Source organism: Budorcas taxicolor, chromosome 8, assembly GCF_023091745.1.
Source record: "Budorcas taxicolor isolate Tak-1 chromosome 8, Takin1.1, whole genome shotgun sequence".
Classification (NCBI taxonomy): domain Eukaryota; kingdom Metazoa; phylum Chordata; class Mammalia; order Artiodactyla; family Bovidae; genus Budorcas; species Budorcas taxicolor.
The window spans coordinates 68,058,869-68,070,235 of record NC_068917.1 but is presented as its reverse complement, the minus strand read 5'-3'; the positions used below and the strand labels follow the sequence as shown (position 1 = coordinate 68,070,235).

General features: G+C 42.2%; 1 protein-coding gene across 4 annotated transcripts in view; it reads left to right on the top strand.

The window, feature by feature from the left end:
• Positions 1–7,241: 7,241 nt before the first annotated feature.
• The window catches only part of TEX10 (testis expressed 10), a 49,774-nt gene continuing 45,648 nt past the window's right edge, over positions 7,242–11,367 (top strand). For all 4 annotated transcript variants that reach the window (XR_008199816.1, XM_052644798.1, XM_052644797.1 and 1 more), the window contains exons 1-2: positions 7,242–7,390; positions 10,957–11,145. Coding sequence is in view for 3 of the 4 variants with exons in the window: in XM_052644798.1 (XP_052500758.1) it covers positions 10,966–11,145 (180 nt within the window). In the remaining variant the exon portion in view is untranslated. The remainder of the gene's footprint in view (positions 7,391–10,956; positions 11,146–11,367) is intronic.

Here is an 11,367-nt window from a genome sequence, read left to right as displayed (position 1 = left end):
TGCTTTGTACCTCTAGATACTCAGTTCAGTTCAGTTCAGTTGCTCAGTCGTGTCCGACTCTTTGTGACCCCATGGGCGGCAGCATTCCAGGCCTCCCTGTCCACCATCAACTCCCGGAGTTTACTCAAACTCATATCCATTGAGTCGGTGATGCCATCCAACCATCTTATCCTCTATCGTCCCCTTCTCTGCCTGCCTTCAATCCTTCCCAGCATCAGGGTCTTTTCAAATGAGTCAGTTCCTTGCATCAGGTGGCCAAAGTGTTGAAGTTTCAGCTTCAACATCAGTCCTTCCAATAAATATTCAGGACTGATTTCCTTTAGGATGGACTGGTTGGATCTCCTTACCATCTAAGGGACTGTCAAGAGTCTTCTCCAACACCACAGTTCAAAAGCATCAATTCTTCTGTGCTCAGCTTTCTTTATAGTCCAACTCTCACATGCATACATGACTACTAGAAAAACGATAGCCTTGACTAGACGGACCTTTGCTGGTATGTCTCTGCTTTTGAATATGCTGTCTAGGTTGGTCATAACTTTCCTTCCAAGGAGTAAGTGTCTTTTAATTTCATGGCTGCCATCACCATCTGCAGTGGTTTTGAAGCCCCCCAAAATAAATTCTGCCACTGTTTCCACTGTTTCCCATCTATTTGCCATGAGGTGATAGGACCAGATGCCATGATCTTTGTTTTCTGAATGTTGAGCTTTACGCCAACATTTTCACTCTCCTCTTGGTGAAAGCCTCCTTTCATCAAGAGGCTTTTTAGTTCTTCTCCACTTTCTGCCATAAGCAGGGTGTCATCTGCATATCTGAGGTTATTGATATTTCTCCCAGCAATCTTGATTCCAGCATGTGCTTCATCCAGACCAGCATTTCTCATGATGTACTCTGCATATAAGTTAAGTAAGCAGGGTGACAATATATAGCCTTGACGTACTCCTTTTCCTATTTGTAACCAGTCTGTTGTTCCATGTCCAGTTCGAACTGTTGCTTCCTGACCTGCATACTGGTTTCTCAAGAGGCAGGTCAGGGGATCTGATATTCCCGTCTCTTTCAGAATTTTCCATAGTTTATTTTGATCCACACAGTCAAAGGCTTTGGCACAGTCAGTAAAGCAGAAATAGATGTTTTCCTGGAACTCTCTTGCTTTTTTGATGACCTCTAGATATAGGACTCTGCAAACCCCATTTCCGCTTTGTCAAGTAGCTCCCTGCTGGGCTGTCAGTGACAAGTGAAGAGTGAGACTGGAAAGATACAGAAGGAAGAGACTTGCTTACTCCTATTTGTCCTGCATTCCTGTCAACATCACTGCAGTATTTGGTCTTCATCCAGTGGCAACTAGCTTCAGAATAGCATCCCAATTTGCAGTTTTCCCAATACTTGGAAAACATCCCTATCACACCACCACAGAGATACCAGTTAGGTGGCACCACAGAGATACCAGTTAGGTGTCCTGACCCTCTCTGTGGGTCTGACCTCCAGCTCATTGGGCTCCATATCCATCCTTGTAAATTTCAATAATCCCCACTCTCTCCCTCTTTTCCCCATCCCTTGGTGTGGTATCTGTTTCCTGCAGTTATTCTCCTAGGATATCTCAGATTCTCTCTCTGCCTTTTTTTCTTTAGGACTTGGTTAACAGTTCTTTATATTAAATTCTCTCTTAAAATAACTAACATGATTTTTGTTTCCTGATTTGACCCTGAATGATGCTGTTGAATTTTTAAATCTTTTCCTTTGGATTTTTTGTATGTTATGGCATGCTTTTGTTGTTAGGAATTTTCCAGAGGCTAATCCCACTTCCCTCCACCCCTTAAAGAGCTCATCAGTTGTCCTAACAGTGATCATTATGTAACCCATCTTTTTCTACTGTTTTTGTTTAAAATATTTTTGATATATAGACCTTAACAATTTTTATGTCCAACTCAACAATTTTTTTTTTTAGTCACTTTTTTCCTTTGCTTTTATGCTTTGAGAAGTCGTTTCCACCTAGAGATCCAAAAAAATACCACATGGTTTTTCTTTCTGCACTATTGTTGCCTCAGTTTTTGAGCTTTTAAAAAGTTGAGAACCACTATAAGAATGTATTTTGCTTTGTCAATGAATATACATATACAGGTTTATATAAAACTGAAACAAAAATTATATCACAAAACCATGTTTGAGGTGGAGGATTTTACTACTTACAGAATATCTTTCACATTTCTCTGCTCCTATACAGTTAGTAGCAGTCTGAATTCTAGCCAAAGGCATGTAATCAGAAATACTATATGCAACTTCCAAGAAGTGTCCTTAAATGGAGAGACCATATCCTTCTTGTTGCTTTACCTTAACTTGCTGAAATATGAGTGTGATGGCTGGAGCTAAAACAGCCATCTTGAATCATGAGGTGACCTTGAGTCTGATGAAACAATAGACAAGTGGCCTGTGTTTGAGGGATTGCTGGTACAGAGCCACCTGAAGACTGGACTGCCTACATCTTGACTTAAATGCCAGGAATTAGCAATTATACTTTAATGTGAAAAAGTAAATTGTCATCTTGTGTTTTACTGTTACTTCCATCAAACTTAATTCTCACAAATACATCTTCTGTAGAGTTTATGCCAATTTATGTTTCCACCAACAATATATGAGAGTGCTGCTTCTCTACAGTTAGATGTGGTGCCAAAATTTGGATTTTGGGACTTCCCTGGGGGCTCAATGGTAAAGAATCCAGCTGCCAGTGCAATCCTAGATCTGGGAAGATCCCACATGCCGTGGAGTAACAAATTCTGTGCACCACAACTATTGAGCCCGTGCTCAGAGCCTGGGAACAGCGACTACTGAGCCCATGTGCCGTAGAGCCTGTGTTCTGCAACAAGAGACTAAGTTCTAAGTAAGCTCAGTTGCTCAGTCATGTCCCGACTCTGTGACCCCATGGACGGCAGCACGCCAGGCTTCCCTCTCCATCACCAACTCCCAGAGCTTGCTCAACTCATGTTCATCGAGTCGGTGATGCCATCCAACCATCTCATCCTCTGTCATGCCCTTCTCCTCCTGCCTTCAATCTTTCCCAGCATCAGGGTCTTTTCAAATGAATCAGTTCTTCGAATCAGGTGGAGCAGCTTCAGCTTTAGCATCAGTCCTTCCAATGAATATTCAGGACTGATTTCCTTTAAGATTGACTGGTTTGATCTCCTTGCAGTCCAAGGGACTCTCAAGAGTCTTTTCCAACACCACAGTTCAAGAGCATCAGTTCTTCAGTGCTCAGCTTTCTTTATGGTCCAACTCACACATTCACACATGACTACTGGAAAAAGCATAGCTTTGACTAGACAGATCTTTGTTGGCAAAGTAATGCCTCTGCTTTTTAATACGCTGTCTAGGTTGGTCATAGCTTTTCTTCCAAGGAGTAAGAATCTTTTAATTTCATGGCTACAGTCACCATCTGCAGTGATTTTGAAGCCCCCTCAAATAAAGTCTGCCACTGTTTCCACTGTTTTCCATCTATTTGACATGAAGTGATGGGACTGGATACCATGATCTTAGTTTTCTGAATGTTGAGTTTAAAACCAGCAAGAGAAGCCACTGCAACGAGAAGCCCACACACTGCAACTAGAGAGTGACCTCTGCTTCCCACAGCTAAAGCAAAGCCCGAATAGCAACAAAGACCCAGCACTGCCAGAAGGTAAAAAAAAAATGTTAAAAGAAGTTTGGACCTTGATAAGTGTAAAAGTGAGGGGAAAAAATCTTATTTTAATTTATATTTCTCTTTGGTGAATTAGGCTGAATATCTTTTATGTAACAATGATATTTATTTCTTTTCCTGTAAACTGGCTGAAAATAAATATTTTTCTAACGAGTACTTGATTTTTCCCCCTTTGTTTCTAGGAATTCTTTGTATATTAAGAAAATTAATCATTTACCTATGATATGAGTTGCAATTTTTTTTTCAGTATTTGTCTTATCTTTTGATTTCTTTCTCTCTCTCTCTTTTTTTTTTTGGTCATAAAGAAGATTTCTAAAGGTTTTGGGAAAAGCCTGTAATCAAATTTTAAAAGCTTTCCCCTGGTATTTAAGTTTTAAGTTCTAGAAGAAATCCAAAGTTGTAAAATGATACACTCATTTTGTTTGCTGGTACTTTTATGGATTTGTTTTTTAAATTTACATCTTTGAATGTAATACATGAAATATGAGCCCAACTTTATGTTTCATTAAGTGGCTGGCTCCCTATATGCAAACTGATTATGTTTATACCATTTATATGAGGTGTTATCTTTATAATGTACATATAAAATTTTTTTAATTTATAAATTCTCAAGTTTATTTGGTTCTATTTCTAAATTTTATATTTTGGCCCACTGGTTTGTCTATTCGTATGCCAAAACTATGTTTGAATCACTGAGGTTTTATATTTCCATATCCAATAAGGTTGGTCCTCCTCATTGCTTTCCTTTTAAAAAAATTTGTTGGCTATCCTTACTTGTTTAATTTTTCATATAAAAATTTTAATCAGTTTGTGTAGGTCTATAAAAAAACCCTGGTGACATATTTATTGGGATCTCATTCAATTTACCAATTAATTTAGGGACAACAGGTATATTTGCTGCTAAGTCGCTTTAGTCATGTCCGACTCTGTGCGACCCCAGAGATGGCAGCCCACCAGGCTCCCCCGTCCCTGTGATTCTCCAGGCAAGAACACTGGAGTGGGTTGCCATTTCCTTCTCCAATGCGTGAAAGTGAAAAGTGAAAGTGAAGTCGCTCAGTCGTGTCCAACTTCTAGCGACCCCATGGACTTCAGCCTTCCAGGCTCCTCTGTCCATGGGATTTTCCAGGCAAGAGTACTAGAGTGGGGTGCCATTGCCTTCTCCAACAACAGGTATATTTAGGAAGTTAAATATTCTAATCAAATTTTTTATTCAGTTCTAGGAATTTTATAAGATTTTATTGCTATTGCAAAAGGTGCCTCCTTTTCTATCCTGTTATCTAACTGGTTATTGTTAGTGTATGTGAAGTCTATAGATTTCCAAGTGTTAGTTTTATACTGCCTCACAGAGAAGGAAATGGCAACCCATTCCAGTGTTCTTGCCTGGAGAATCCCAGGGACGGGGAGCCTGGTGGGCTGCTGTCTATGGGGTCGCACAGAGTCGGACATGACTGAAGCGACTTAGCAGCAGCAGCAGCAGCACCCTTTAAAAAAATCTCTTATTGTTTTTAGTAGCCTTTCAGTTGATATTTTTTAGGCATACAATTATTTCTAGAAATGTAGATAATTTTACATCATTTTCAGTTCTTGTGTCTTGGACAGATTTTGTAGTGTAACAGCGGTGGTACTCCTGGCTCCTGAGTATTTTCCCTCCTTTCTCTTATCCAAGCCTGGATCGGCAGCCTTTCTCACCTGTGTTAGTCAACATTCTCTGAATAAATTCCTTTTAATTTAAAGTCAGAACTGGTTCCTTTATCCAAGAAACTTGACTACAAGTTTTCATTTTGCACAAACACTGTCCAATGAACAGGAAAATCTGTTGCCATTTATTGAAGGCTTGCTGTGTGCCAGGCAGTGTATCAACTCATTTGCATATAATGTATCGATTAATTCCTAGAGAATGCACTTTTTCAGTCCCTGATCATTGTAGCAAATCTGAACTCTTCCTTTTCACATTTCTTCAGAGAGTCTCTGGTTTTGTGTTAGTAGTAGACCTGAAATGTAAGAGCCAGGTTAACATGTTTACCCTTTTATTATCTGTCTTGACATTATAAAAGCTTCCCTGGTGGCTCAGATCGTAAAGAATCTGCCTGCAATGCAAGAGACCCAGGTACAATCCCTGGATTGATTTCCTGGAGAAGGGAACTGCTTACCCATTCCAGTATTCTTGCCTGGACAATTCTGTGGACAGAGGAGCCTGCCAGGCTACAGTCCATGTGATCACAATTAGTTGGACACAACTGAACAGTTAACACATTATAAAATCAAATTTATTAGATTAATAGAGCTTCAACTTTTTTTTTTTAAGCAGTGGTACACTATTTCCAAAGCAAATATTAACTGGAAGCCTAGTATACAGAACAAAGAAGATGCAAAGTTTCCATAGATGTTGTGGTAATAGGTTAGAATTTTGTGATGCTTCTGAGCATAGACAAAGAAAGCAAAGATGTTCAGAAATATAAGCCATTCCTGGACACAGATTTTACTGACTGTTAAAGGTTGAATTGTGTCCCTCTGAAAAGACATGTTGAAGTCCTAACCCCTGCTACCTCAGGTGACTTTATTTGGAAATAAGACTCTTCACAGAGGTAATCAAGTTAAAATGAGGTCATTAGGGTACGCCCTAAATGACATGTGTCCTTATAAATAGGAAATTTGGACACAGACACACAGGAAAGGAGGACATTGTGAAGACAGAGAGAACGCCATCTACAAGCGAAGAAACATGTAAAGCTTAAGCTTGGAGAGAGGCCTGGACCAGATTCTTCCACTGAGCTCCCAGACATCACTGCTGTTAATCCCTATCCAGCAAACTGAGGCTCACTCCTTATTCGCTTTACTAAGTCTTATAACCTGGTAAACTGTAGAAACAAATTTAAATCAAGTTCTAAAATCCATATCTGGGGCTCCACGCCTCCTGCAAATCTTTGGCAAGGCTATCTTTCAAAGACGCATTGTCTTTGCTTTCCCACTTCCTTTCTAGGCATTCAACTTTCTCTCTTAAATTCTCTGGGCCCACTTGATTTCAGCAGCAGGAACCCTACCTAGTGCTGAGAAACTAAATATTAGATAAAATCCTCAACTAAGACTTTCAGACTCCAGATGCTAGGCGTATTTTTCCCTCTTGTCAACTAATTCTTAATTGCTCCATCCAGGTTAAAGTTCCCAGGAATTCTAGGGTTCTTGCAGTCCCAAACTTATCCTCTTTCTCAATTCAGTTCAACTTATACTCTTATTTGAATGTGGCTCCAGGTCTGAGGAACAGTGTTCTAGCAGGGAGAGAAGACGCCAGCCCTCAACTACCTGTGACCAGGGCGACACCCATCAGTAAATGCACGCCAGGGAAATTCAGGGAGGGCCAAGCTTTGTCCTCGGATCCTGCGCTCTATGATCTCGGATTCCCGGAGCGCGGGGAGCTTCCGGCGCGGGCCCGCCCCCTCCTCCTGGGGGCGGAGCCTGCCGCTCCCGCTCCCGCCTCCCCGGCTGCGCGCGGCTGCGGGCCGTGATCACGTGAGCGCGGCGCGGCGGAGGAGGGGCCCTGATTTCCGGGCGGCGGAAGGAGACGCGGCCGCGTGAGGACGAGGCGATTTGAAAACACGCTTCGGGAGCGAGAGGCTGAGGCCGGTGGCGCCCGCCGTTGCCCACTGGGCTCTTCCTCGCACGTTCTTCCCCTCTGCCTCCGCGCCCGGGTCCCGGCCGGGTCCGCAGGTGAGCGGTCGCCGCCGGTCGGGCCGGGCCCTCCCGGGGCGCGGGACGGCGCGCGGGGCCGTTGCCCCGGGCCGTTGCCCCTCGGTCCGCGGCCCAGGCGGGTAGGGCGGGCTGGGGTCAGTCTGCGTCCCCCGGGGGCCGGGTCGTGGCGCTCCGACAGAGCAGGGCCTGGGTGCGGAGAGGGGCAGCGCGGGGGCGGGGCGCCCCGCGGGCATTTGAAGCGTTTCAAGTGACTGGGCGGGTTCGCGCGGTTTCGGGTCTAGGAGACTTTTAGGCCGGTGCGCGTTAATTGGGCCCCGCTTCCTGGACTGTGGTCCGGACCGCCGTCCCCTGTGGGAGAAGGAAAGATAGTTTCTTGAAAACCACGGGGTCTTCGCTTATGGGATACGGGACCAAAGTCTGGGGTTGAGGATGCGCAGTCGTCTCGTACTCAATTCGGCCCTCGCAGTCCAGGTGTGGAGTAACCAGCCGAGCAAGTTAGACCATCGGACGTCTCGAGTGGTCCTGGTCTGGGATGTTTGTTCTTTGGAAAGTCAGGTGTCTCCGATTGGCCCCTAGGTAGAGTTGGGAGGAACTCGTGAGCGTAAAGGGTTAGAGGAAATTACCAAAGGCCGAGTACAATGTGACTTATTGAGGGTTTTTTTTTTGGCGGGTGGAAAGAAGTTGGAAATTAGGAGAGGGTAGTGAGGTGGCAGACAAACTAGCTGAAATTCGGTTCGGTTGAAATCCTGGTAGACTAGACTCTCCTTTTTATTGAAATTAGCCTGTAGTTGGAGCATATGAAATTCATCTTGAAAACTTTTGAGGCTCACCTGCTTCAAGTGATGTGAGAGCTCAGTCCCTGAGGTTGGTGTTCCTACCATCTATTCGATACCAGCTTCTGTAAAAGTGGCTTGTGTTAGTTTCTCAGTTGTATCCGACTCTTTGTGAACCCATGGACTCTAGCGTACGCTCTCCAAGGGATTTTCCAGGCAAGAATACTGGAGTGGGTTGCCATTTCCTTCTCCAGGAATCTTGCTGACCCAGGGATCGAACCGGGTCTCCTATGTTGCAGGCAGATTTACTCTCAGCCACCAGGGAGGCCGTTTGGTTTGCTGTATTATGAAAATCTTGCTTTTAAGCGAAAATAACAGTTGCTGTAGAACTCTGAGTCCTAGTATAAAAATGTTCCCTGTGTACCATAATAATAATCTTATAAGCTTGAAAAGTCAAGGAGAGGCGGTCAGTCTTGTTAGCTTTCCTAACGGAGGGAGAACAGAGTAATTAATACTGAGTGGTGGGTAATGCTTGTACAAGCTTGACTGTGTGTTGGACCCTGATCAGCTAGTTAGTGGCTAAAGATAGCGCAGAGAATTAGGGGGTGGAGGGTTAATTGATTGGATTTTTCTGAATATCTTGTTCGACTTGTTTTCATCTCTGGTACTAGATAGTAATTGTAATGAAAGCTCACAAACTGTGCTTGCTTATTTCAGAGAGGCCAAGTGAGTATTAGGGCCCTCTTTGTAGTTTTTACCTACTCATATTTTAGACCAGAATAACTAGAGGTGTGGGTGGGCTGAAAATTTGATATTGGGATAATGAAATAAGGCAAGCCATTTTGCCACCTTTCCCCCAATTCTCACCAGGATTGCAGTATATATAGCATAAAGTTGGTTTTGATGAATTCAGTCTTATTTACAAAACCCTCTTCCAAGTCCTTAGTAAAGGACTGACACATCTTTCAAATGGTTTTAGCATCACCCTCCTTGCATGGTCTTGTGAGAACTGAATGCTTTTGTATATCTGCTGTTATGCTTGATATGTACTGGTCATGAGACTAAGAAAATACACCTTTGTGCTTATAGCATATCTGTTGACCGTGCCAGGCACAGTTCTGAGTATTTTACACATGAGCTCATTTGCTCCTCATTCATCTTACCTAGTAACAACTCTATGAGGTAAGCATTATTATTAGCCCGGTTTTGTAGATAAAAACTGAGACAGGTGGTTTAACTATGGCTATAAAGTGCAAGAGTCTGGATAAGAGCTAGTTGCTCTCTTGTATCTGCTCTTAACCTATGTAGCCAAAGCCTAGGTGATAGGGCTCTAATGTGTTAAAACCTTGTAACCATGTGAATTTGAGTGTAATGTCATAGGTGATTAGCTTCTAGATTCCTGAAACTTCAAGTTTCTGGTCTTGCACCAGCCATTTTATTAATCTTAAAATAATGCAAACCTTCATTTTGCTCAAATTTCTTGAACTCCTGCGTGTAGTGTTGTGACTTAAAAAAAGTAGCTAGGCATAGGATAATTATGATAGGTCAGGGGAAGTTTTATTTATTCCAGAGACACCTACTCTGGTGGGTATACAGTGCAAGGTAGGGTTTATTATTTTTGTGTGGAAAAGGCTTCAAGAAGGGCTGAGCCAGTTCCAGGTATAGAAGGCTGTTTTTTTAGATAGAGGTTAGTTGATGGGAAGATAAAGCTGTAGAGGAAGTTAGGAAGGATCGCTGACCGTCAAACCCAGGTGTTTTTACTGTAAGCAAGTAAAGGGAGCAGTTGAAAGCTTGTGAGCCTTGATCAGATCTGTGTTTAGAAAGAGCCCTCTGGCGATTATCAAATGGATCATGAAGTGGACACTAGTGACAAGGCAGGAATGCTGGTGGGGAAACTTGAACAGTCTTGGGTTGAAATAAAGGATTTAAGCAGGGAGTGGGAATGGGGAGAAGGCACAGATCAAAGATTTTGTGTGTAAGTGGGATAATCTGTGTGTAAATTGAAAGAATATGATGGAGAAAGAGAAGTGCAGTTCAACAGGGTTATACCTGAGCGGCCTAGCTGGTCTTTGTTCCTTAGCTCTCTGTTACACTGTATTTCCTTTTATATTGCTTTTTTTCCTCCTTTTTTTGTTTCCGGTTTGTATCTAGTCTGAACTTTTCCTGGTGTTCAGAATGCTAGTACTTTCATTTTTGCCTATACCAAGCTTATCCCCTATTCTTCATCTCTCCTGTTTTCCTTGCTCATGAAATGCCCAGTGCCTGTCCTTGCTGCATATCTGAATCGTCCCCATTTTCAGGCACTCAGCTTAGGTTCATGAAATTTTTCCTAGCTATTACAGGCTGCATTCAATAATAAAATTGGTTTAGACTTTGTTTTGCTAGAGTTTCTTGGGGGTTTCTGGGGGCCAGGAGCTTCCCAGTAGGTGCAAGGTATACCTGTAGCAACTCTGCTACCTCCCTCTTGTCCTATGAAAACAAAAAATTTTCAGAAGTTTTTTTTCCTTTTTTATTGAAGTATAAATATATTAATTGAAATATACACAAGTTTTCTACTTAGCACATTGCTCGACCCAAGATTCCTATTTAGCACATTGCTTGACAAAAGGTTGCATAGTGAAAAATATCTTAAGTAAACTGACTTTGTTTTTTCTTTATAAAGGTATTTTCCATTTAATATTTTGATGCATTGGCATGGTTATTGTTGATCTTGACAATGTTAGAGTAATGTAAAGGTTAGAAAATACCTTCTCTACTATAATTTATCTTTGGTCTGTATTCATTGTTTTTAAATTAATTCTTCCGTCATAGTACTCAAGAATGACCAAAAAAAGAAAACGCCAAGATGATTTTCAGAAAGTAAAACTAAAAGTTGGTAAGAAGAAGCCCAGGTCAGAAAATTCTACTCTTACAAACTTTAAAACGAAGACTATACATCTGCCTGAGCAGCTCAAAGAGGATGTAACACTTCCAACAAACAATAGAAAACTTAACATAAAGGTAAATCAAACATTTTTTTTGATAAGATAGGATTTTCCTTAAAGTCATCTAGAATGGTGTACTTTTATGGAAAGTTGTTTTAACTCTTGAAAGTGAAAGTGAAGTCACTCAGTCGTGCCCAGCTCTTGGGACCTCATGGACAGTAGCCTGCACCAAGCTCCTCCGTCCATGGGATTTTCAAGGCAAGAGTACTGGAGTGGGTTGCCATTTCCTTCTCCAGGG